General features: G+C 40.7%; 1 protein-coding gene across 1 annotated transcript in view; it reads left to right on the forward strand.

The window, feature by feature from the left end:
* The window catches only part of COG5 (component of oligomeric golgi complex 5), a 188,705-nt gene that overhangs the window by 157,341 nt on the left and 5,911 nt on the right, over positions 1-25,453 (forward strand). Inside the window, exons 15-21 of the mRNA XM_032996224.2 lie at positions 4,614-4,724; positions 6,078-6,140; positions 6,948-7,051; positions 8,424-8,661; positions 17,681-17,757; positions 18,254-18,380; positions 18,941-19,020. Of these exons, the coding sequence (XP_032852115.2) occupies positions 4,614-4,724; positions 6,078-6,140; positions 6,948-7,051; positions 8,424-8,661; positions 17,681-17,757; positions 18,254-18,380; positions 18,941-19,020 (800 nt within the window). The remainder of the gene's footprint in view (positions 1-4,613; positions 4,725-6,077; positions 6,141-6,947; positions 7,052-8,423; positions 8,662-17,680; positions 17,758-18,253; positions 18,381-18,940; positions 19,021-25,453) is intronic.

Raw genomic sequence — 25,453 nt, forward strand, 5'->3', positions numbered from 1 at the left:
AAGTTATTATGATCAGGCAGGAGGCCAAATACCAGATGGATTGATTGCCTTCTGCCAGAGGTACGGCCACATCAGCTGCCTCTATCAGGAATGTATTTATTCTTGAAAATGTAAGCTTGACAATTGGAGTTCAATTTGTGCTATCAAAACACATTAATTTTGTGATCCTAGAGTTATTTCAAATGTTTTGTTGAGGGGCACTACTTTTGTCTTGTTTTGATTTGAGATCTTCTCTGTACTCCTAAATTATAAATGCTGTTTCCTGCTCTTTAGAGAGTGGGCTTACTGAGGCTGTTTTGGAGTAATCAAATAAATGGAGTTTTCGAAAACCATCAATAAGTATGCACACAAAATCTTAGTTACTTGGTGTGAAACTGAGCTTTTTCACAAAAATGTTCAGTCTGTGAAGGGAATAGTATCAAACCAGCTTACAGATCAGTGTGTCTTCTGAGATGACACCTCTTGAAAGAGGGGAAGTTAGTCCCTTTGAAATACTAAACAGATTATAGGAAAAAATGTATCAGTAGTCTGAGCTTTTCTACAAGAAAAAGACAAACTCTAAAATAGGCTAGATGAATTACTCAATAGAAGTGCTTACTTCTCTACCTCATGAGTTCCTGCCTGCAGCCAGGTGAATCATTCCTGAAATTTTCTGCACTGTGCAATTTACTGATCCAATATGAAGCACCTGCAATCTCTGCAGGTGAAGTGTAACTACATTAGTGTACTGAAGGATACAAACTAAAAGAAACTATTTAACAGAAGGACTTCTGAATTTGCTGAGAGCACAGTGCCAGTCATGGATTACAGTTTCTTGACCAGGTCAGGCTGAAGCAAATCAGATGGCCTTCAGTCAGCTTGTTCCTCTTTGTGACACAATTTTTTTGTATCAGCTTCTACAACTGTCCTTTTTGGTTCAATAAACTACCTGGTCTACTACTTAGTCCTCATATTCTGTTGAATTAGATTTTTTTTTTAAAAAGTCTTCTAGGCAGCTTCCTCCAGATAGTCAGCTACTGGGTTTAACCCGCAAATGTCAACCTCCTACCATAGAGAATATCCTCATATAATGTCAGAAAGGCAGTACCTCCAGTGTTTCTTTCTCATTTTAGTTTAACAGCTGCCTTTGAGTTTTCTTGAAGTGCTGTGTGGGACGGAAGCTCACGTTCACATTCTTGAGCGTGCCATAAGACACAGCCCTCGTCCTAGTGCCTGGATGCATGATACGAAAGTCCTGGCTAGTATTCTCTGGTGAGAGACTTCTCTGCCTCACTCCTCTCTTCCTCACTAGCATCTCATGTTGCCAGTGTGGTGGTAGCTCATGTTGGCAAAGGGAGCTCATACTGACGTGTCACCCATTGTAGAATTGCTGCTTGCTGGGGAATGGGGTGCCTGTGCTTTGATAGTGCCCATGAAATTGCTGTAAATAGTAGACAGGCTTTGAGGTAAAAACAGAAACAGTTTACCCAACTAAAGTGAAGAATGTAAGAAATCCATTGCTAGACTTAGACAGATACAGAAAAGTGGAACAGTTACAGTCCTTGTTGTTACTGATCATTCAGGTCTGGCTTCAGCATGGTTTCTTTTCCTCTGTTTTCTTTTCAGCTAGCAGGCTCAAGCCAGAGTAACTCCCAGAGTGACTGACAGTTCCCTGGAGATGGGATCTGGTCCTTCAGCTACACTTTGTCTTTTAGTTGTTTCTTTCCCCAAATAGATTCAGATTTGGGATGAAGTCACCCCTTCTGTCCTACCTATTTCTGCTTAGCATAAATTCACCCTTCTGGCCTTCTGCATTTCTGGATAAAACTAAATGATTAAAAAAGCATCAGATTTTGTCTCTAGTGCCCTCATCAAAAAGAAGGCCCTTGGACTGTGTCTTTCAGCTAAACAGATATGGCTAGGCTTCACGCTTATTTGACTTAACCTATTTACACAGTGCACTCCACAGTGGGCAGATAACAGAGGAAGCATTAGGTTGCCACTGGGTTTAAAGTGCATAAGCTGTGTCCAGCACAGAACTTCAAAAGTACTTGCTATATAAATGAGAGTGATGAATATCAATCATTGATTAAATCTGCTATGTTGGAAAATAAATTGAGGGATGATCTGTGTCTAAAGTAAATGGGCTTTAAGTGTGGTTTGTTGGAACTGAGGAGACACAATGGTGGCATTTTCTTATCTGGATGCATAATTGTACAATGGTTATTAGAGGCATCAAGAATTCAGTCTGAGGCTTTGGAATAATGATAAGCTATCTGAAATCTAGATACATGCCGGTGACCAAGTGTATGTATGTGAACCATGTTGGACAGAATCAATGCAGAACCTTCTTACCTCAAGACGAGGTCAGAGAAATCATTGTGGTGACAGCAAGAGATGGGAACAACCACCCGAGACTTCTGCTGTGGGTTGTAGGGCACACGTTCCCATGTAGGTGCCAGGTAGTTCCCATGGGACACCTTCAGGGGAAGCAGTCCTAGGGAGCCCTGGGCTGCCCTGTTCCTACAGCTAGTTACAAGAGTTGGGTTTTCTAACCCTCTTTGTTTTAGACCAGTGATTTTATTTTATGATACACAAGGAATCAACACATCTAGCTGTCCAAGTTCAAATTGATTAATTTAAGGGAATTTAATAGAGTAAACAATTTGAGAAAGATTGGTTGCTTTTAAGGTATTTTTAGACCTGGTCTGTGAAGCTGTTGTGCACTATTGCTGACTGCAAGAGTCGCTTGTTGCTGTAGAAGGGTTACATTTGTACTTGTTAGTGTTTTTACTTATCAGTTAAGCTTTTTCACACAAAAAGAGACCTAGTCTAATGATTTCATAATGTCTAAGAAAAAGAAGTGAAATCTTTGCAATAGACTGAGGAACTGAAATTTAAAAGACTAGGATGTAAAATTTTAGTGTCTTAGTAGTCTTCTATGCCTAATAGTTGTAAATGTGCAAAACCCCCAATCAAATAGTCTGTAAGGGGCTTAAAAAAGGTGGGGAAAAAAAAGGTTATGGGGTCTGGGAGGGTGGTCAGGTGGGTGAACAGGATGTTTCTCTGCACAGCTGTTTTGTTATTAATCTGTGAAGCTGAAAGCATGAGGAGCAGAATTCTTAAAATCATTCAGATCTGTCAAGTAGAAATATCAGGAAGGGAATGGAGGTGTACATAGCTCACATGTTCGTTCTCATCAAGGAGGCAGGAAAATGCCAAGATATATTTTTCGTCTGGTCTAAAGATGCATTCTGATGTCAAATAATTGAAGATACATTGGAAAAGATTTTTGCTTCTGCAAAGGCCTCAGAAACCTATTTATCCTGAAATAATCCCTAAATTTGAAGAAAGGGAAATGAATTGATATTGACACCATAGTGCTGTGAATAAGCTTGAATTCCTGTGTGCTCACAAGCACTTGTCAAAAACTTCACTATTAGCAGTGCTGGCAAATCCTAGATAATTTTGCTTGCATACTGTCTGCGTTTATGCTGAGTGGAAGATATGGGAAGGACAAGAACAGTCTTTCACTAGTAAAGATTCACCATTTCCCATAACTTAAAAATTTTCATGTCCTGTTTGTTCTTTTTGTTCTTATACGATTGTTATTGTATATTCAGTTTCAGTTTAGGAGAAGACACACTTCATCAAAGTCTCTTGATGACTTCTTCAGTGAATTGAATATATTTTCACTGAGAGATTTTTGGAACTAGACATCTTCAGGAGTTTCCTGGAGGATAATTTTGTATCCTGAAATATAGATTACTAGTCAGATAATTATATCTCAGTAAAGCTTTCTATTAATAGCTATTCTTGATGTAATATTTAGACATACTTCTAGAATTTACATAGCTTTTTGTCAATTCTTTGTATTTCTGTAGCTTTCAGTGCACAAGAAAATTTCTGTTTGCTTCCCAATTACAATTTATTTTATTTTAAATTATAAAAATATGCTGTGGTATCCTTATGGGATTGTTCTGCTGTTAATTGGTGTTTATGTATCACCCTGGAACTTTGATTTCTGCGGTAATGATAAAAAATGCATTCTTTGTGGAGTTTAAATAGGAAGAAATAATTTTTTTTATTTTATCTGAAAGATTCATGGATAGAACTATTTTTAATGACAGGATAAGCAGTTCTGGTCCTTGCAGTTCTAATTTCCTGTTCATTTACAAGCCACTAATATGTACAAAGCTGTAAGGCATCTATTTGAAGAAATAGAGTATTTAAGAACAGGTGTGAATGGTTGTCAGAAGTAAAGACTGAGGGTATACAGAAGAGCATACTCTTAGCTCTGCTGCTGCTAGTGTATATCACCTATCCTCGAGTAGGTCACTGCACCTGAGTCTTAGATTGCCAGGTTGAAGTTACGCTGGGACTAGGAATCTCCAAGAGATCGGGTCGGAGTGCTGTGATTTGGGAGCTGAGACAGCAGTCTCTCATGGTTCCCGTTCCTCTTGTATTATCTGGGGATGGAAATCATATGAATCAAGACAAGAGTTAAATGGAAGAACATTGGTACTGCAGACCTATGGCTTTCTGCCCTGGTCTAAGCTTAGTTAACTATAATTTTGTGGTGATGCACTGTTTAAGAGTTGGTACTGTATTAACCATTTCTGCCATCACTGCAGCTCTCTACTCAGGGAGATGCCAGCCAGGTTATTGGACCACTCACAGAGGGACAGAGGAGGAATGTGGCTGTAGTTAATTCATTATACAAACTGCACCAATCGGTTATGAAGGTAGGCTTCCTTTGGTATTGCTCTTCTTGCCATAATGTTAACGCCTTTGCTCTATTGTATGTATATTCTCCCATTAGCTGATGAGAACTCTGACAAATACAGCCCAATCCTGGGTTAAGAGCTGCACCTTGCTATGCATTTGTACAACTCTGAGATTTAGTTGGCCCTTGTAAGCACCACTATGTAACAGATTGTCAATAATAGAAGTGAAAGATGTGTTTATAAAGAATAATCATGTCTCACAACCATTGTTTAGTGAGCCTAAACAATTGAACTATTTCTGTTTTTTTCTTACCAAGTAAGCTCTGTCTTTGTACTGGTCAGCCCAATAGCCCTTGTCTGCATCCGTCCCAGATCTTTCTCAGAAGACTGCTTTCCTACAATTGTAGCCAAACAAAAAAGGGGAAGGAAAGAGTTGAAATCAAGACAAGCAGCTCCTCACAAATATCTCTGTGCATTGTTTCTGTGACCGAAGTCTGGCATGGAAACGTTTTCAGGACTAAGCACAGTTATGAATAATTCCAATTTAATGCCTTAGTGATGCCAGTGGTTACACAGTGTCTGTAAATTAAAACAAACAGATATAGCGGTAGTTGTAGTTAATCGAGTTTAAATCCTAGCCTGATTAGAAAAAAGATCATGAGTACTCCTGACTGTGGATATGTTTAAGGAATGTTAAAAAATGCTAAAAAGCCTATAAAATTTGCTTGGATTTTGGAAACAGATGGTAGATCAACTTTTAAGTCTGGTTTCTCTGATGTATTTAGTAATGAACCTCATGTGCCTTAGTGTTGGAGGGAGATCTGGTATGATTCAGTCTTTAAGTTCGGTACTTATCTGGCTTAAAAATACTATTGTATAGCGTGCTCATAACTGTAAGAAAATTGGTAGAATCTTCCTTCAGATCATTCCTTGACTTTCAATTCTAATATTGTTATAGCTGTACATAAACAGCTATTTAACATGTAGTATTATAATAGTCATAATACTAAGAAGGAACAACCATTCTTTCAAATATTTGCTGTTGAGCTGCTTGTATAGTTCTCCATAAATTCTATACTTAGCAGTGGGAGAATACACCACTTATTTTTACTTTGATTCTGTTAATTCTTCAGCTAAATTTCAGTTGAATCATTTCTTTGCCATCAGAGTCCATAGGAAATTTGAGAGCAAAGGACTGATACTGGCACATTGAAAATTCTGTCTGTATACGAAACATTAGATAGTTATTTATACCTATGTAAACCACTCATTACTAATGATAACTCAGTATGTTTTTAAATGAAATTAAATATTATGGATTCTAATAATTTATCAGATGTTGACTATTAACAATTACTTTAAAATTTTTAGGTCATTACCAATCAGAACTCATTTCCAGGAGCTGCCGAGCAAACAGTCACAACTGCCTTAAAGGTAATTGCATGTCCATATGCTGCAGGGATAGGGCTGAGCTTTGTTTTGTTTGTTACACCTAAAATGGGCACTTATTTTTCCAGCTATTATTTTGTGTCAGTACACGCCAGTCAAAGGTATATAAATATTCTGAAATTTATACTTTGTTGTATCTGCAGCTACATATATGTTGCACGTGTCAAATTACTGCTTGAGTAGCATTTGTATTCAAGAATATTCTCGTAATGGTCGGAATCCAGATGTCACCTGACTGTGAAAATAAACGGCTTTCTCTGCAGCATTCACACAGCAATAACTGGATCCTTTGTCATCCTCTTGCCCCCCCAACACACATAAAATTGTGATTTTTATGCGACCTGGTGCTTTTCTGGGTGGCAATGTGGATGGCCATGCAGCCCGCTGGGGGTGACAGCTCTGCACATCCATCCTGCTGGGCACTAACCTGGGAGGGGTTGTGTGCAGGGGAATGAAGGGCAGCTTGCGTGTCTGGGGAACGAGCAGCTGAAAAAGTGTGTGCACCAAAACATGGACATTTACAGGACAAGAATGCCAGATTGTTGTGCACCTTTTTGAAGGAGGGCTTTACGCAGAAGTAGTAAACAGCCTCATTTCTGTACTTGACTGGTAAAATCAATTAAAGAAGAAAGTTATCATTGGCTTTTGTCCTTCTACTTAGCAGTTTCTAATACAGAATATTAAAAAGCACTGTTGAAATGAACTGTTTGTCGAGATATTTTTGAGGTGTTAAAATGCAAATGCTTCTAGTTTCTGTTTCCTTACTTCAGCCTTTTTCTTATTCTATTTTAGGCAGTCCATGATCTAATGGGTAGTGCTGTTCAACCGTTACTGAACTCTGTAGGAGATTCAGTAGAAGCTATTATCATCACTATGCATCAGGAAGATTTTTCTGGGTAACTAGAAATATTTTTTAAATTTACCATTGCTTTAGGAAGATGTTCTGCATATGCATAATAGATTATTATTGCCACAATGTCCTTGGAGTAAGAACACTTATTTGTTGAGGGGGAGGTGATGCTTTATGGTCATTGAACACAGCAAGCAGAATTACACTTATCTACTGAAACAAATTAATCAGGTAGCATCTGTCTTATTACCCCCCCCCTTTTTTTTCATATCTGTTGAGTAAAACTAATTTTAAATAGAAAAATAAAGCCAAGCAGAGTCCATTTTTGTGCTTAAAAAAAACCCTCTTTTTTGTGGACAGTCTTTAGAACTGTCAATATTCTTGTTTCTCAAATTAAAGTATATAACCTCTGATTCAAAATTACACAGAAATTTTTCTAAAGTATTATTGAATATGAAATGGTTCAGAAGATCTTTTTTATTGAAAGCTCAGATTTAGTGTATTATGCTATTTTCCCCTAGAATTTTAATTCAAATTTCCAGTATTCTTTATCTGCAAAGATCTTGAGTCCTATCTGTAACTGAGACTTCCTTCCTGAGTGTTATTTTGGTTGTTATCTCTGTTCGGACATTGCTTATATCATCATCAGATGTCCTGTTTCTGTCATGGAAATTCACTGACAATAGTATATTTTCAGAGGTGGTTTAAATTTTCCTTTTGACTTTTTTTTTTTTTTTTTAAAAAAAAAAACAGTATTTTACCCTCTCCATTTTTCTTTTGCCACCACTATAAAAATACCTCTCTAGGTGGATAAACTGATTCCAGCCGAAGGCTAAGTTTTGTTAGATAGCCTGTATGCTCAGGTTCCTGAGTTTGGAAGAGCTCTTTCTCCTGAGTGTGATTCAAAGAAGGAGGAAGGTGATTGATTTCTGTGTCCTGTAGCTTCTGTGATGCTTCTGTGATAATTAGGTTGACTTTATAATCCTTGGTTTGGAGTAATCTAGGAAACTAATTCTACACAGAGAACAGGTTTGGCATAGACTAAACTAGTAACCCTGTGACACATGCTTGTATTTTCTTATGCATTATTAGTTTCACATCAACAACTGGGACATATAAGTCTAGGGGCTGGGTTTGAGGTTTAGGCTCCAAACTGATGGAGGGTCTGCAAGCTGGGTAGGAGTGGGGTGATTTCCTTTATCTTGTTAGGATGGGAATGGCTGATAAAGAGATATTTTTTGACTACAGTTTCAGAGAGCACTGTGTGCTCTTTATTCTGAGTAGAAATGAGACTCTACAATTCATGCCATGACTTCATGGGTAGGAAAAAAATTTAAAAAGAATTCAACAGATTTTGGTTGTGTTTTAAAGATGAATTTAGCTGTCCCAATTTCTTTTTTCTTTTCTTTTTTTTTCAGATCATTATCCAGCTCAGGAAAACCAGATGTCCCTTGTTCTCTGTACATGAAAGAACTACAGGGTTTTATAGCAAGAGTCATGAGCGACTACTTCAGACATTTTGAGTGTTTTGACTTTGTCTTTGATAACACTGAAGCCATGGCTCAAAGAGCAATTGAACTTTTCATTCGCAACGCCAGTCTAATAAGGCCCCTTGGTGAAGGTGGGAAGATGCGGCTTGCGGCGGATTTTGCACAGGTACCCTCAATACCAATTTCTGCTGTTTACTGTTACTTTACTGTGTTCACTGAAGAGTATTAATACTTTCGTCCCCACCAAAGTATAGAAAGGCCATTGTAGGTTGGTGCTTTCCAGTTCTAAATATCCTCTCTGATGAGATACTGCATCCTGAGAAATGCATCCACTAAATAGTTGAAGATCCCTTGTCACCGTAAGGCACATTCAAGGAGGTCTGACAGCTTCCTATCAAGTGACTGTGGCATTTAAATTCATCTGCATCTTGACATTTTATCCCGCTTGTCTGACCTCTTTGATACGTCTGTCACTTGTCACTGTTCATTCACTTCATTCTTTTGCTCTCTTCTAATGAAATGGTGTGTCACTTTCTTAATCACTTTATATATCACAGTGCCCACAGTGGTTAATCGCTAACTCAGCTGCCTTGCGGTGTAGGAGACAAGCTAAAGGAATACCAATATCCTGTGGAAGAACTGCCCTTTCAGTAATGGAAGGGCAGTTTTCTTGTGGGATTCTCTTCATGACCTGATTGGTTTGTCTGCCTCTCAGCTTTACCAAGCTCTTACACTGGACTAAAACGCAAAACAAATTGCCAGATTAATATCCACTATCTGTCTGCATTATCTACTGTATTCAAATTTAATTCGTCAGTAGTAACACTGTGTAATTAACTTGCCAAAGAATACAGGTATCCACTAGATTTGTCTGAGGGTTCCGGTTATTATTATCCAAGCGGAAAAGGGAATAAGCACCAGCTGTCTGCAAATTGAGTGCTGCTTTTGGCTGGTAGGTAACTGAGGTAGGAGAGGAAGGCAGGGAGGGAGGAATCACTGCCATCTCCACTCTTCCTGTGGCTGCTTTGTATCATTTGCCTGTGAGTTACGTACTCCTGAGTAAAGTGTTTTTATTAATTACTCAGAAATAGCAGATCAGTCTTTAACCACAGAAGTTAAGGGGGAAAGTTTTCAATTGCTTTCAGTGAAAAGGTTCTGGTCCATTCTCTATTTTGAAGACAGTGGCATAATATTGGAGGGAAAAAAAGACACTTGACTCCTCCTCTGGAAGGAATATAGATAATTTTTGTAATTCATGCTGCAGTACTAATGTAAGGTGTATAAATTTATGAAATACCTTCACCTGATTCTACATTAAAGAGCATCTGATCTAAGCACCTACAATAATAATAATAAAAATATCACTCATTTGTCTTTTTTAAACACTTACCACTTGCCTTTTAGGTGAAAAATAAGGTATGTTTTCATCCAAGCATAGGGGGATTTGCATGTTCTTCCCCACTGTGCTAACCCCTGAATGGACAACTATGGGAAAATAAGTGTTCTGGTTTCTCTCCTTTTGTACTGTTGAATAAAAAAAAATAGGTTTTTAATTCATTCTTGTCTCCTGCCTTTAACTGTTGCTGCAACTGGCGTCTGCCTTCTATTTTTCCAATCTTCACACTGCACCATGTTTTTGGCTTGTTTAAAAATAGAATTGAGACAAGAACTGTCTGGGGCCAGCCAGCCCCATACAGCCACCAGTGCTCACTCTGTGCCTTTGAGCATCTCGGCACAGAGCTCCTTAGAGCATTCCAGGCTGCACAGGGAATGGCCTGGACACTATATCCTGTTGCTCAGGATGACAGAAAAAGGACTGAAATGTTTTGTATGTGGAGGCTGCCTTATAGCTGTGTTTTTTTGGGGTGTATCTGCCCCTCCCAAAAACCTGATGGGTTTTAGGCCCGTGCCTGTGACGCCAGCTCCTAGCAACCCCACCGGGGAGGTTGTAGTTGCTCTGACCCGGCCAGGAGTCTTGGGCACATTCAATGAAATGTGGCTGTAATCCTGGACAGGACTCATTTCACTTCCATGCTCCCCTCCCTATGACATGTGGTTTTATCAAGGGAAAGAGTTGATTACTCCAAAGAGAAGGGGAGGTTGCTACTGCTTTGGGCTGAGGAGAGCAGGGAACAGGTATTTAACTGAGCTGCTGGCTTGATGGGAAGGATAAACTTTGCCAAAGCCATAAATGCTGCGTGCAGGGGTTTTTTTGAGCCCCAGAAAGGCACTGCATTGTTGGACTAAAGCCAAACCTGAAGGGAAGGGCCTGCCTGGAAAGACACTGTGTGTGTAGGAGGAGGTTTGTTTATAAACTGTTTTTACTTGTCCTCTGTAGAGTCAGTCTGAATTTTCTGTACTCAGAAAGAGTTACACGTTCCTGATTCAAAATGGCTTTTGAGATCTGAAACACATTTTGGTGTTTTGGGGTTACTCACACGACTGGGGTAGAAATCTGTACAGAAGCTTTGGTCAATTTGAAATCGAATTATAAATACGCATGCACTAAGTAAAATAATCTTGGGTTGCATCAGATTTTGGATATCACACGTGCTTGTGCACATTTCTTTCAGGGCACTCAGAGTTAGAGTTACAGCTGCCTTATACTCAGCAGAAGAGCTTTGGCTGAGAGTCAGATTTGAAAATTTTTGCACTGGAAATGTGTTTTACTGATAAGTTGCCTCAAAACAACAGGTGTCTACACAGAAGGGGGAAAACTGAGGCTTTAAGTTCTCTTCATTCAGAACTGGGATCGGTGAGGTGCACAACAGCCAATTTTCTTGAGTAAGGCTCAGCTACAGTTAGGAATTACTGCTGTAATTCTGTTGAATTCTCTGTCTTATCCTGTTTCCAGTGTCAGTATTGCATTTTGCTATTTTGTGCATTACAGATATTTCAGCAGTAAGACTAGGTGTGTGTGCTAGTGTGGCAGCTGTAAACAGTCGTATGATGATACACTTGAAATATGCCTGAACATCGTTAATATGGTTTCATGAAGATCAGTGCCTACAGGAACACAGGAATATTTTAAGCCCTAGAAAATGTCTGCAATGCTGCAAGGTTATTATCACATACTGTGCCTTTCCTTGGGACTCATTGTTTGAAATATTTTCAGTCTACAGGCTGAATTCACCTCTTTTCATGCTCTGAGTTTCTGTGCAGGCAATTGCACAAGATTATGTTTCACTTCACTCTTATAAATTCCTGGATCAGTTTGTTTTAATTTTTTTTTTTATTATTTTTAAGGTTTTTAAGGTAACCATAACTCCCTATTCATGTATGTAATACCAGATTTCACTTTTTAATTCAGTACTAGTCAGACTGAAAAAAATGTTCTCCTGGAGGCAAGCAAGCCAGCGAGCCCTGGTGGTTTTTCAACATTTATGTTACTGGGGAGTACCAGTTCTTCTCCAGAGGACCTTTAAACTTGCTTGGTATTCAGACCTGTTAGAGCACTTAGACTTAGGTGCGCTTTGGGATTGGTGGCTTTAGTTCAGGCCTTCCAAAAAACCTGATGGAAGTGCAGAACAATGCAGCAAAGAATTAAATATAAGCACAATCAGGTGAGAAATCTATTTAGGAGACATGACCAATTTGCAGTAATATTTGGCATGGAAATTAGTATTTTGCTACATAAAGTTTGTAAGCTGATATAGCAAAATAGCTGTTTATTAATAGCAAACACAAATCATAAATGCATTGAAATAAACTAGACTAGAAATTGCAAAGACTGAGTAATCTTTATGCTTCATGACATGAAGGCATGGCATGTTTTCCCATCTTTTCATAGTACAGGTGTATGTTTAGAGTGACATATAAAGGCAGGAGCCACTGTCTGTGTCAAGAACTCCACCTGATGTTATGACTTACTGTTTTCAGCCCTGTCGAGTGATCTGTTTTTATTGGTCCTGTTTGAGTTAATACTATTCTATATATACCTTCATATATTTCTTATCTAGGTGTGATTTATAGTTGTTTTTTTTGTTCAGTACTGTGTTCAGGGAGTTTTGATGGGGCATAGTTAACACTGCCACCAACTCTTCAAGTGTTTGTCAATAACTTACTGCAAAGTGTTTTGGTTTTATTTTATTTTCCTTGAAAAGTTTTTTTACTGTAGAAGTTGACAATGCTGAATGCTAGTGCAGAAGAAATGTTTCTATCTGCTTTTTATGGTCAGAAACTGGTTTCCTGATTCAATATGTGGCATTAAAAAGCAAGTACATTTGGGTTTTTAAAAATAAAAACGAATTTGCTCATTTGATTAAACATAATGATACAAGTGTAAAAATGCTTTTAATAATTTTTCCTAAAAAATTTCATTTCTAGTTTCTTATGGAGAAGTAAGAGAAGCAGGATGCTGTATTCATAGTTGTAGTCATAAGGACAGAAACTACTAAAGCTAAACTACACTTAGTGTTTAATGCTAACTGTCTTACTGAAAGGAGGAAATTATTTTCTGATATATGTTATTTTAGAGGTATTACAGCTGAAGGATTTACTTAAACATCAACCGTTTTAGAATTGCTGCATGGGGGAGAAGTCGAATTCCGCATCCCTTCAAGGCCAGCCTCTTTCATATAATAGTTCAGAGCTCTTCTGCTCCCTTGCTTGTTAAAGCATTCTCTCCTGGTGAATGGCTAGGAAAAAAGCATTTTCAGTTAACATTTAAAAACTTGGAATTCATCTTGGCCAGGAGGAAATGTAATTGCTAAAAATTTAATGTTAAGATTTTCCAGCTGAAAAAACAGCTGTTTAGTAATGAGAGATCTTGAAAATACCACAATAGGCACTAAACAATAACTTCACTATGGGGTTTTTCAAAGCGCTCTTCAATATATATGCATTATCTGTATCTAGACTACGTACTAACTTCACCCTTGGGTTGCTGAACATAATCCAATTAGAGGAGCCAGCCATGTGATGTATTTTTTTACAATATGACTAGCCAGTGAATAGTTCAACAGATAATTGACCACGTAGCCATGGGCTATGGCATGGTCATATGAGCAGAAAAGATAATACAGCCTTTTTGGGCTTAGAGAGCAAGAATCGTTGAGAAGCAGCATATGTTGGTCAGGAGTCTGCCCCTGTGTTCTGTGAAGCATAGCAAAATAACATGAATAAATCATGGAAAAGCAATGGGTTTTGAACAAAGTCAGAAGAAACAAAGCAGAATCATTAGGCTGCCTTCTGTACTAGCTGCCTCTTCCTTTTCAGCAGGCAGGTGCAATTCATACTGCTTCACCTGGATCCTCTGTTGATGATTATCTCACACTAGTCCATCAAGCCTCTGTGCTTACAAATTACTGCTTGGCCACCTGATTTATCACTGAATTTAACCTGGATACCTGAATTTTCAGATTTCCAGCTCTGGGAGAGAAATTTGGAAAAAAACCCAAAAATACTTCTTACCCTTTCGTATGTAATGTCCATAGGACATGACTGTACGAAGGGCCTTGCATACATGATACAAATACTGGCTTGCAGACAGCCAGAAACATCTTGTACACCCAACTTGTAAAAGCTCACAAATATGCTTTGGAAACGATAGCTGTATATCATAGCAAAAGCTGCTACAGTATAAACATGCTGCATGAATCAACAGTTGATGCAGCTTCAGGTGATGACAGGTAGCAAAATCAAGAAGTGATGTATGCTCAATATTCTGCCCAATTCCAGCACCTTGAAAACAGCAGCTGTTCCAGCTGAATGATTCCTCCCCAGCACTCACTCCCAGGCCAGCGGTGCCGGCTGGCACGATGCACAGTGGAGACACAAAATTCCACTCAGTGGGCCTGCAGAAATGAATGTAACAGCAGAAAGATGCTGTAGCATCTCACTACATCACTGGGCTCAGACAAAGAGCTAAAATTCAAGTGAAGTAAACAATCTTAGTTACTATGCAAAGTATAGTTTTTGTTGGAGAGATTGGGTTATAACACATAGCAGACTAGTGTTGTAAATTAAAAAATAAAAAGTTTCTGTGGTTTATATACATTTTTACCACATTAGTTTTCACTCATTCCCACTCTTCGTGAGTCAATTTGAGATGGTATAGTATGCTGCAAAGCTTAAAAACAATTTTTTCTTTGGCAACTACTACTTCACGAATCAACCATCTGCTGCCATTAAATCTCTCTAGTTCTAGCAATACTAATAATTTCCTGCAGTGAATAAAGGTTGAAGATGAAGTAATAGAATTTTCCAAAGTAAATTTTATTCTTTAGTGCTTAAGACTGAAAATGTTGATTTATGGAAACTGCCAAGTATATTCATGAGAAATCATTTAAATTTGTTTTAATAAGGAATTGGTTAAGCTGTAGAAAGTTTCACTTACGTCTCATTACATCATATTATGTTTCAGGAGTGAAACAATCATTTAAAACCGATTAAGCAAAATTATATTTTGCTGTGCTGGGATTTCTTTCCCCTCATGAGTACAGTTTGATCCAGGCATCTCTGTTTCCACAAGTCAGACAAGTAGTTTGTTGCCCGCTATCAAATTCTCTAAAGCACCTAAAAGAATTATCTTCTCCCTGGTTCTTCCCAGCTACAAGCCTACAGCTCCCACCAGAGCTGGGACACCAGCTCCTGCAGGATAGCAGTTACATCCAGCTGCCCCTAGCCAATGCTGATGCCTGAAAAGAAGCTCTGGAGAAATCAGAGTCTGGCTCCCATTTGTTTTTCAGGGTCTGTAGGCTTCTTGTATCACGATGCAGCAAAGCCTACTTAATCAGCTCCTCTTTTTGGCTACTTGCTCCTGATCCTCTGCAGCAGACCAGCCTCTTGGCTCCCAGTACGTGATCAGAGGTGTCCCGGGGGAACTGGGGGAACAACATGCTGAACTTGCTCTAAGCTTCATCACAGTTTGGAGTTGAAGCACTTCCCTGCAGAAATCCTCAGGGAGAACCTGCCTGTCCCAGGAGTGTGCACGCAACCTCCCTCCCTTGCGCCAGCAAATTGAGAACGTGGCACAGCAGCTGGCAGCTCTTCCTTGGCTTCCCATTTGTGTGCCTTTTGCACTGTCTGGTGGATAGCGTGCCTGCTCAGGAACTGCAGAGCTGTGTGGTACTTGCTCTTCAGCTCAAGAAACAGGTACCCCTTGCGCCTGCGTGCAGGAGAGATGACCTAGCCCTCAGGCTGCAGGAGGTACGGGGGGCAGGGCAGGGATCCCACCTGGCTGTAGAGAAGGGGCCAGTTCATAGCCTAGAGTAGAAGATTTGGGGGCCAGAAGGGCAGCAGGCAGGAGGAAGCAGGGCTGTTTCCTAGGGCTGAAGCATTCATCTGAAAGCAGAAGACACAGATCCTTATTTCCGCTTCCTGGATTTTTATTCACTTTCGGCTTCTGCGAGTTTCTGCTGAATATAAAATGCAGATTTCAAGTGGCCTGGAAGTGCTTGATGTGGGGCAGGTAGTTCGAGGTTCTTAGGCTTGGGAAGTGGCTTTGTACTGCCTGCAGGATAGCTCTGTGGGCCTTTCCCCATCGCCTTTCAGAGGTGCCCCCCTCTCCTTGGCTGTAGGGGAAGCGGAGGCCCTCTGGCTTTCCCAGTTTTGACTGAGTGTCACGTAGGTGGATAATCCTACAACATAACCCACCTTGACCTATTTTTAGATGTCTACCTCAGGGAAGGGTGCATCACACCTCAGGAGTGGCTGTTTCTTTCCACTGAGTATGAAGAGAACTTGTAGATGTTGAGAAGTAGGTGAGATGACACCCATCCTGCCACCTGCTTTTTAATATGGGTGCCTGAGGTATATGGCCTTGATTTGCATTAATTGCTGATTTAATTTCTTCTGGTTTTAGATGAACTGTGGTGTCATAGTTCACCACACCATCTTTTGTGTTTATGCTGGAATCCCAGCATGGTTACATGCTCTTGGTGAAGCCGGTGACCCAGCAGCCAGCTCTGAGGAAATTCTACAGCTTGAAAGAATAACAGTATGAAAGACTTCACTGTAGATAGTGTCTTATCACAAACACTTTGAAACTCATTCAGCAATGTTACTTAAACGGGGAGCTCATTGTGTGATGGTTTTGATCTTGTTACTTATTTTAGCTCTCGTCCTTTGAAACTTAGCTTAATTGTGCATTAGGTGGAAATCAAAATCTGAATAGTCTTTCAAGTTTTTTAAAAACTTGAATTTAAAAAAAAATGTACGTGGAGAATAAAGCTTGCATCCTTCTGTTGACTGACACTTCAAGAATGGAAAAAATAAAGAACTAATCCGTATCTGGCTAAAACTACCTTAACTATGGCCTTTTTTCAGTGGTGGTGTTTGTATTAGTGTGCATATTAACTGAAATTTTTAAATGTAATGTTTATGTTCGGTCTGGGATCTGGAAGTGAAATTGTTCTTTCTCACTTCTGTGTCCTCACTGTTAATGAAGAGCCTGTGACAGAATTTAGTCTCACGTGAATGATGTGAAAACCCAAGTGGAGCCAGGCTCTTGTTCAAAAAGGCAGGTGAACTCCAGTGCTTAAAAAAACAGAAAGTGATTTAAAATTGTTTGTTTTTAAAGATGGCTGCTGTAAATCAGAGACTGAACAGTATGAAAATAAGTATGAAAATAATGCTCTTACTGATGCTTTTTTGCCTGTGATTCCATATGACCCTGTGGAAATAGGTCCCAGCTGCATTCTATTTAATCCGTGTAGGTTTTGTGCCCCAGAATTTGGGGCCAAGTGTTCAAGAAGGAATCACTTTAACCTTGCCCTTTGCCAAAGGAATGGGTGCCCAGCTGAAATGGGCATGCATTTTTACTGCTTTAGGAGTGGTTTGTGGAGACCTGTCTAGATTTGCTTTCTTTCCAGGCTGTGGTCAGATTTTGGGGGTATTGACATAAGTTCTTCATCAGGACACTCATCACCAACAAAATAAACCTGGTGCAAGACACAAAACTTCAGTCTCAGATCGCTCATGAGACCCCTTCTGTTCTTAACCATAGACTGTCAGTGTCGTTTGTCATGGGATGCTTACTGTGTTATCAAGAACAAGGCACGAGTCTTGGCTTGGGCAATGAAGTGTGAAAGGAAAGCATAGCTGCTTGTCCCAGATTCAGCCACCAGCAAGAAGTCAGTGACTTGATCTGCAAGTTTGGATTATTGCTTGAAGACGGGTTACTTCAATACCAAGTTTTATATTTTGGGACAATCTAATTAAAATGAAAATGTTTGTTTTTATAGATGGAGCTAGCAGTAGCACCACTGTGCCGGCGAGTCTCTGACCTAGGAAAATCTTACAGACAGCTGAGATCATTCAGGTGAGTTGCAGTCGCAGGATCTAGCAATTGGCAGTATGACCAAACTGTATTTCAAAACTGATTTATTACCTTGTGTTAGTTCTTCTTGAACAGAGAGCTTTTTTGGCAACACCCACCTGCAAATTAGAAATAGATTAAAGTTCTTTTAAATTTTATGTGGAGTATAACTGTGATTTAACAATCTTTGTCATGCAAATGTTGGCCAAATTGCAATTTTTTGTGTTTCTTTCAGTGCAACTTCTGTATGACAGTGAGTTTGATAGTTACCCTAAGTGTTTTCACTGAAATACAAAATTTACAGTCCTGTGGTGTTTAATTACAATAGGCAACTTCTGTAAATTTTTACAAACTGAACCTGTGTTGAAAACCTAAGATGCAGACTAGTGGAAAAAAAATAGATGATTCTGTCCTAACAAAATATTGCCACCGTATAGGCATTTTCTAATGCATAAGCTAAGCTTTTTCTTCCTTTCATAAGTATATTACATTATTCCAGACCACTGCTGTTCCAGACCAGTGAACATATTGCCAGTAGCCCAGCTCTGGGGGAAGTTATTCCATTCAGCATTATTCTTCAGTTCTTATTTACAAGAGCACCACCAGAGTTAAAATCACCCTTCCAGGTAATAAGATCAACCTGTCTTTCCTTTTGAGATGTCCTAAGGAGGAATGAACATTGTAGTTCGCTCTAGTTAGTTTAGTTAAAAAAGTATTCAAGCTCATACTTTATATGATTTGCTGGCTTTTGTTTTTATTGTGGCAAAGGTGTTATGGTCATTGACTTCATACTGTGATAAATTACCAGTAGGAAGACGATAACCTGGTTTTGAATAGACTCAATTCTTTAATAGTCTGTCAGCTTATGAAAGAAATTGCAGGTCTTATCCCAGACTGCAAATTGCCTGGATCTTGCTCATCTGAGATACAGGAAATCTCAATTCAAACCCCTGTCAGAATTGGGCAAACAGCTGATGTAGGAGATCACCTCTGAGCTCCCAAACAACGTATTGGGCTATTTCTGTTAATTGCTTCTGATTCCTTAACTCATTCTGCATCACTGCAGTATTAAGAGAGCCTCATGCGGTCTTCATTTCTGTCATCGTTGATTCTGAAATTGGTGTGTGTGTGTTTCCTTTTTCACATTTATGTGTAATTGGTGTTTGTTTGTGTTTCTCTGTGTCAGAGGGCTGAGTGGTCCATTGCCCGCTACTCCCAGTGGCTTGATGATCATCCGTCTGAAAAAGACAGGCTTGCTCTCATACGGTAAAAATCATTCTTCTTTCTTCTCTACGTTTATGATAATGGAGCAGCAACTTATCTGCACCCCAGGACTTGTCTGGAAAAGTTAAAATATGTGCTTTAGGAGATGTATACTATTGCCCTCTCTCCACTCACAGGATGAGTTGCAAAATGGGACAATATATAAACTGAACACCCCCCTCAAGCCCCCGTACCCAAACCAACCAGTGCCTTTGGGAGGAGCACATAATCCTCTTTCAAAAGAAGGAAACCATTTACAATGATGCTTTAAATTAATACTGTGTTTTAGCAAAACTGCCTCTCTCGACTGTTGGAAAGTCAAGGCTGCAGCTGTCCTCTCTTCTGTATCAGGAAAGAGAACCTTTGGAAGCTTCAGCAATGAAAATATAGGTGGGAATTTAAAAATGGAAGACTCTTATTACACCCCTGTAATGTTATTCTTTCAGGAAATCAGCCCAGAATCTTTAGGAAGTGATAGAAAATCATCCCAGGGTAGATGACTTTATAGCTAAATACTGTTTTGCATCTTAAAATGTTATGAAAAGTTATGAATAGTCTTGGTTTTTTGAAACAAGCGGATTTGTAAAGTATGTTAGAGGGAACAGATGTGTTGTATGAACGTGACAGAGGATCCTCTGGATTCAAAGCTCAGATGAACATTTGGCTTTGAACACCCTAACTCTTCCAGCCATCTCCTCAGTGTCCTGTCCTGACCTCGGTGCCACCCATCCCAGTGGCACGGGAAAGGTCACACGTAGCTGCTCTAGGCTCGATCTGGCCTGGGAGCCAGCTCTGTCCTTGGACTTCTGCATGGGGATGTTGCCAGCTTTTGCTGAAATCATAAAAGCTGACTTTTAAGTTCCAGCCAGTAGTGGTTGTGCTTGAGTAAATCAACCATTATCTGTCCAGACTTTTAAAGCAGCCAAGAGGAGTCTGCTATAAATATTTACAGTCCTTGAAGCTGATAGCACCATACAGTCCTGTGTAGTGCTTGGGCCAGTTAATGAAATACTGTTTGATCACCAGTAGATGTTAGTAGGATTTATTTCCAAAATATTAAAATGCAAACTGTGTCTCTTCATATACATATTAAAACAGTATTTTTTGAAAATCATACGTGTTGTTAGTCTAGTTTGGCTACAAAACCACGTTTTCTCGAATCTCAAGCCATGACACCTAAAATTACAGGGGAATGGATAATAGGTACAGAGCTGATACAGCTGTATATGTAACTTAGTTATGAGTATTTTGATTGTAATTTCTGCCCTGATAGTACTGGCAAAACTGACAATGTTGATTTTCAGACATGTTAGAGAAAGCCAAGAATGCAAATCATTTGAGAACTGATGGGATTTTGTTCTCTTCAATCCTTTTACACAAATTTGAAAATGCCATCCTTAAACTGCAACACATTTTTGTCTTTGCTTGCAATTAAATGTCATCCAGATTGATTCAATTAATTGGCTTGCTGGTGGTCATTTTCAGACACTGATAAATTGCTCTGACCGTGGAGGTATTAAGGGACAAGCCTTGGGACAAGGTTTTTAGGCAGAGTGAGTGTCATTCATTAGACCAAGCAGTGTAGCTGGAATACTTTAGCTTTTTATTTCAGTCCTTTCACTGGGTCCTTTATTCAGTTTGCATGAGATACCACAATTAAAATATTTTAACTCTGTAATCTCAAGAATGGGCTGCTGCAAGGTTATTGCTTGGCGGGGTTATCACTTGAGCTTTTTGCAGTGAGACTGTGGTCCTTTCGCTTTGCACTGTGAAGCGCTTGGACATTGCTCACACATCCGTCCTCCCGGGGCACGGAGAGGGCAGCTTTGCAGCTCTGCCCTTCCCGAAGGCCTCTGTTGGCGCTGCACTGGCTCTTCCCTGCTCTTGGTACGCCAGAGCAAGGCTGTTTGCCACTGCCCACGCTTGACTGCTTCGCCATCCATCCCCAGGCCCGCTGCTTGCAGGCACCGCTCACGCAGCTTTGCTGAGCCACGTGAATTAACTGCAGTGGATTTTTCGAGCAGACTTTCCCCTCGGGTGGTTTGGTTGGCAGCTCATGTAGCACCGCACGTCCAGGAGCAAAGAGCGGGGGCGAGCTGACCAACGCTTGATGGCAGTTCGAGCACTGAAGAGTGAAGGGGATGGTTCTCCTCCGCAGGCACTGGTAATGTCTGTAGGCGTTGCTGTATGCATTCACCTTTTTACCGTCTCTTCTCATGCCTGTTAGTCGTGAGGCCAGTTATCTGGACGTAAGGCAGGCAAGCAAAGGTCAGTCACTAGCATGACCGTGTTTCACTCATATTTTCTTTAACACCCTATGGGAAGGTTTCTGAGCCTGCTCTTCATGCATCAAATATGAACCTAAGTTGAACTACAGACATCTTGCTCATTTGTCTGGAGTCTTTTATCAGTCACCCTCTTCAAGCTTTTTTCACCTGTAATTGTTCAGCTGTGCTAATCGAACCTTGGACATTTTGAGCCGTCAGATCCCTGGCCTACATCAAGAAATTATCTTTACGTTTGCTGCAACCTTGCAAATGGTAATTTTCTGCAACTTCCCTTTGTAGCGACTGTGCAATTACTCTGGGGACCTGCTGCTTAGATATTAATTTACTTGTGTTATCAGAATCCTTACCGCTTCATATTAAAGCTAATTGCAGTGCTTCTTCTGCTCTGTGGATCTTAAATGCTTCATATGCAGCGTGGTGTCGATGCTATGAATTAGTAGCATTCTCAGCATTTTTGTGCATTTCTTTCTGGTTGTATTCAGCATGAAGGGTGGTATTTACCTGGCCAGAGGTATATTAGCTAGACTCCCTTTATAATCAGCAGAGAGAAACAGGCGCTGCTGGGGCTGATTCATCTCATCCTGAAGTAGGTACCTAAAATAGGTCAGTTGCCTTGTGTCCTGAAAGCTCCATTTTCTCTGCTCAGTGAAGGGAGCGTGGGCTGGGACAGGGGCGCTCTCTCAGGCAGACAGCTGCCCTGCAGGCATTTCAAGCTAGGTGAGATGACCCTGCCACAGGCATCCTCCCGGAGCGGGGATTGTGTTGAAAGGAGCAAGCAGTCAGGGCACTTGTTTTCCTTTTTCCTTTTAAATTAAGGTTGAAAACTCAACCTGTCTTCCGTAAAAGAAACCCTGTTAGATGTGGCAGGATTTGAGCCGGCCTGAAGGACAGTTCATCCCCTCAAGGGCCAAATTCTTATCTTTACCTTTTGAGTGTGGGCAGGCTCTCCTTACAGAAGCTCACCCTTGCTGGAGCCGAGTTGAAAGCCAGTGAAGGGTTGGTTTCTACCAGAGTGGCTCTGACCACCACCGTGCCAGGGGGCAGGGACAAATGCCAGCCTGGGGACCACCTGTGTGTCAGGCTCAGTCTGGCTGGCGCTGCAGCGTGACAGCTTTGCCGCAAGCGGCCGAGCCGTGCTGGGTCACGAGCAAGCAGCAGCCACGCAGCGTGGCCGGAGGGCTGCGCGACGCCTGCGCCTCCGAGCACTCCCCGGGCCATTCATAAAACCCTCCGTGTCACTTCTGCTTGTCTGTCAACGCACCGTTCCTTTGATCTCTTTATTATGCAATCTGGGATAAACCAGAGAGGTGTCTCACTAATCTGTTGTCCTGCAGATGATGCTGTTCGGTTTTACAGTAACTTCTGTAGCGCGCGATTAAATAGACCTGGTGTCAGACAGATGTGCTCTTACACAGCGTATTTTGCATTTTCCTCTTTGCTCTGAAATCTGCAGAGCAAACAGACTTTTAACAAAGTACGAAAGGAAAGTCTGGCCCTGCTGGCCTCCTGCTGCCCGGCTAATTGAGCAGGACCCGAGTGCACAGGGCGCTACCCCGCTACGGAACAGAAAGATGATCCCTGCCTCTTCTGAAGCTTGTAATTTAAATCAGGCTCCATTTGACCGAGTCAGATCCCGGGAGGGTAGTGCTAATATTCACAATTCCATATAAAATTAACTAATTAATTAGAGTAATTCTAGAGGAAATGCATTAAGATCCCTTTAAGAACCACAGCCCAAATCAAACACTTTTTTTTTTTTTTTCGTTTAACTGTAGATATAAATCTTCATGGGTTGAAATAACATTTTTAAAAAGAACTATCTTGGGTCTTATATAATCAGCTTGTCCTGATTTCCAAGAAAGCTCATGTTTTTGCTCAAGCAAGTGAAGTAATTTAATAAGTGCTTTAAAATCCTTTTCCTTATGTGGGAGGGCATTTTAAACTTAGATATTTTTTTTCCTTACTTCTTATGGCACTTTTAATGAAGCATTAATATATGCAGAACATCCCACCAACTCTCTTTCCACAGCTCTCTTTTACAAACAATATTTGTAATGTATACCATAGCTTGTCTTTTAAAATAGAAACAGATTGCTGAACAGGTTTTATGTCCTTTATTAGACTGGAAGATGCTGAATTTAGGGCATTATTTAGTCTAATCCCTTCAAGAGTATGTTTTCTATATTACATAAACAGGGTTTCTTCTATCTTCTTAAGCATCGGTAATATAACTATAAATTACATCTTTGTATATGACAACAGCTGTGATCTCTTCTGTGCTGGAGAGAGACTTGATACTGTTTTCACCCATGATGCTGTTTATTTTTCCATTACTACTTATGCACTAGCGTTTTTACAGTGTCCTCTACAGGAGCAAGCCTACCTTTTCTTAAGACAAGATGTTAATGGTAAACCGGTGCATGTGAATTGAATTCTGTACTGCCAGCGTAGTTTGCAAAAGCTCGTTTGAGCTAGGACTGGTAACGTTCACACAAATGTCATCATAAAATCTGCATTTCAAGTGTAAACAAAGCTACTAAACTCGGTTATCCACCAGAATGAGGAACACTCATGTAGGCATCTCAGCAGCTTCAGTGAAGTGCACTGCTGCAAGCTGCCCCGCTCAGCCAGCCTGAGCTGAAATCTGGCTGCGTGTAGCAGCAACCGTCTTGCTTTGCCGTAAGCAGCGCTCTGCGCTCTCCGTATTTCTGTATGTCACAGTCCTGACATCCCACCCTTCAGACTTGGTAACTGTCTTCAGAGAAACAAAATTCCCATTCCCAGTGTACTTCTGCAGTCACATCTGATTTACGCCCATCGGTGCTCTTGGTTACCTTTCCCAGCCTGTTTCTCCCTCGCACCCTGAAGCAACCTCACCCTTACTCTCTGGACTCCAAACATCTTTCTCCGTGGATTCAAGTTTTTTGCCATTTTACTACCTGGTAAACTTTCGTTACCTAGTAGCTCCTAGTAGGATGAACAGGCTTCCTGTGACGTTTCCGTGGGCAGCACTGCAGCCAAGAGTTTCCTGAGCTGATCAGAGCTTGACCATGATTGTGAGCTGTTCCATGGTCACCAGGCTGGGTCCGGAGCTCCGGGTGACTGCAGCTGCCTCTTGGCTCCCAGCCTTTAGCAGCTGCAGCAGCTTTTCATCCCCTCACTCAGTGTGAGGCCGCTCCGGCTGCTTTCTTACCCCTGCCCAGGTGGGACACAGACTGCTGCTCTGCCTTCCTGGGAACGTGAAGCTGGTCGTTCTCCGTGCCAGTTCTGCTCTGGAGGTGCCCACGTCCTTTGTTCAGTAGTGGATGTTTCTCGATGACTTGTTTATTGTCTTGGCACTGTAGTTCCTGTCAGTTGTTCCCCCAGGGTTACAGTGAAATCCCCACCAATGGGAAATGCAGCATTTGCAAAATAACCTTCACAAGTTGAAGGCTGACATGACAAACGAGTCTGACATAAATACTAAATCTGGTGAAGTAAATGGTAAATTTGCTAAAGTCGGTGCTTGCCATGCCTTTGTCAGGGATTAGGCCATTAGCGAAACTCTTACTGTCTGAGAAGAATCCTGTCATAGAATGGTTTGGGTTGGAAGGGACCTTAAGAATCACCTAGTTCCACCCCCCTGCCACAGGCAGGGCCCCCTTCCCCCAGCCCAGGGTGCTCCCAGCCCCGTCCAGCCTGGCCTTGAACCCTTCCAGGGAGGGGGCAGCCACAGCTTCTCTGGGCACCCTGTGCCAGTGCCTCACCACCCTCACAGGGGAGAATTTCCTCCTTATATCTAATCTAAATCTGCCCTCTTTCAGTTTAAAGCCACTACCCCTTGTCCTATCACTACATGCCCTGATAAAGAATGTTTTTACACACAAACCCAAACTTTTGTTTTAGTGTTTCAGGTAAAATGATTGATTATGAATTGGATTTCAACATTCAGCTTTAAAGCATTTAAATACTTTTAGTGGAGATGCAAGCATGGGACATGGAAGAACAGTGCATTTAGTCTTGGATTATTGAGAAAGCTTTTATTTTCATTGCTTAATGTAAAGCTGTACAAGGTCTGTTTTAGAAAAATGCATGAGAATTCACCTTATAGTATTGATGGAGTAGTAATTATTGTTGTCTTTTGAGCAGAAAAGATAGTTAAGATGCTC

Source organism: Tyto alba, unplaced genomic scaffold, assembly GCF_018691265.1.
Source record: "Tyto alba isolate M040663 unplaced genomic scaffold, T.alba_DEE_v4.0 Super-Scaffold_2, whole genome shotgun sequence".
NCBI lineage: Eukaryota > Metazoa > Chordata > Aves > Strigiformes > Tytonidae > Tyto > Tyto alba.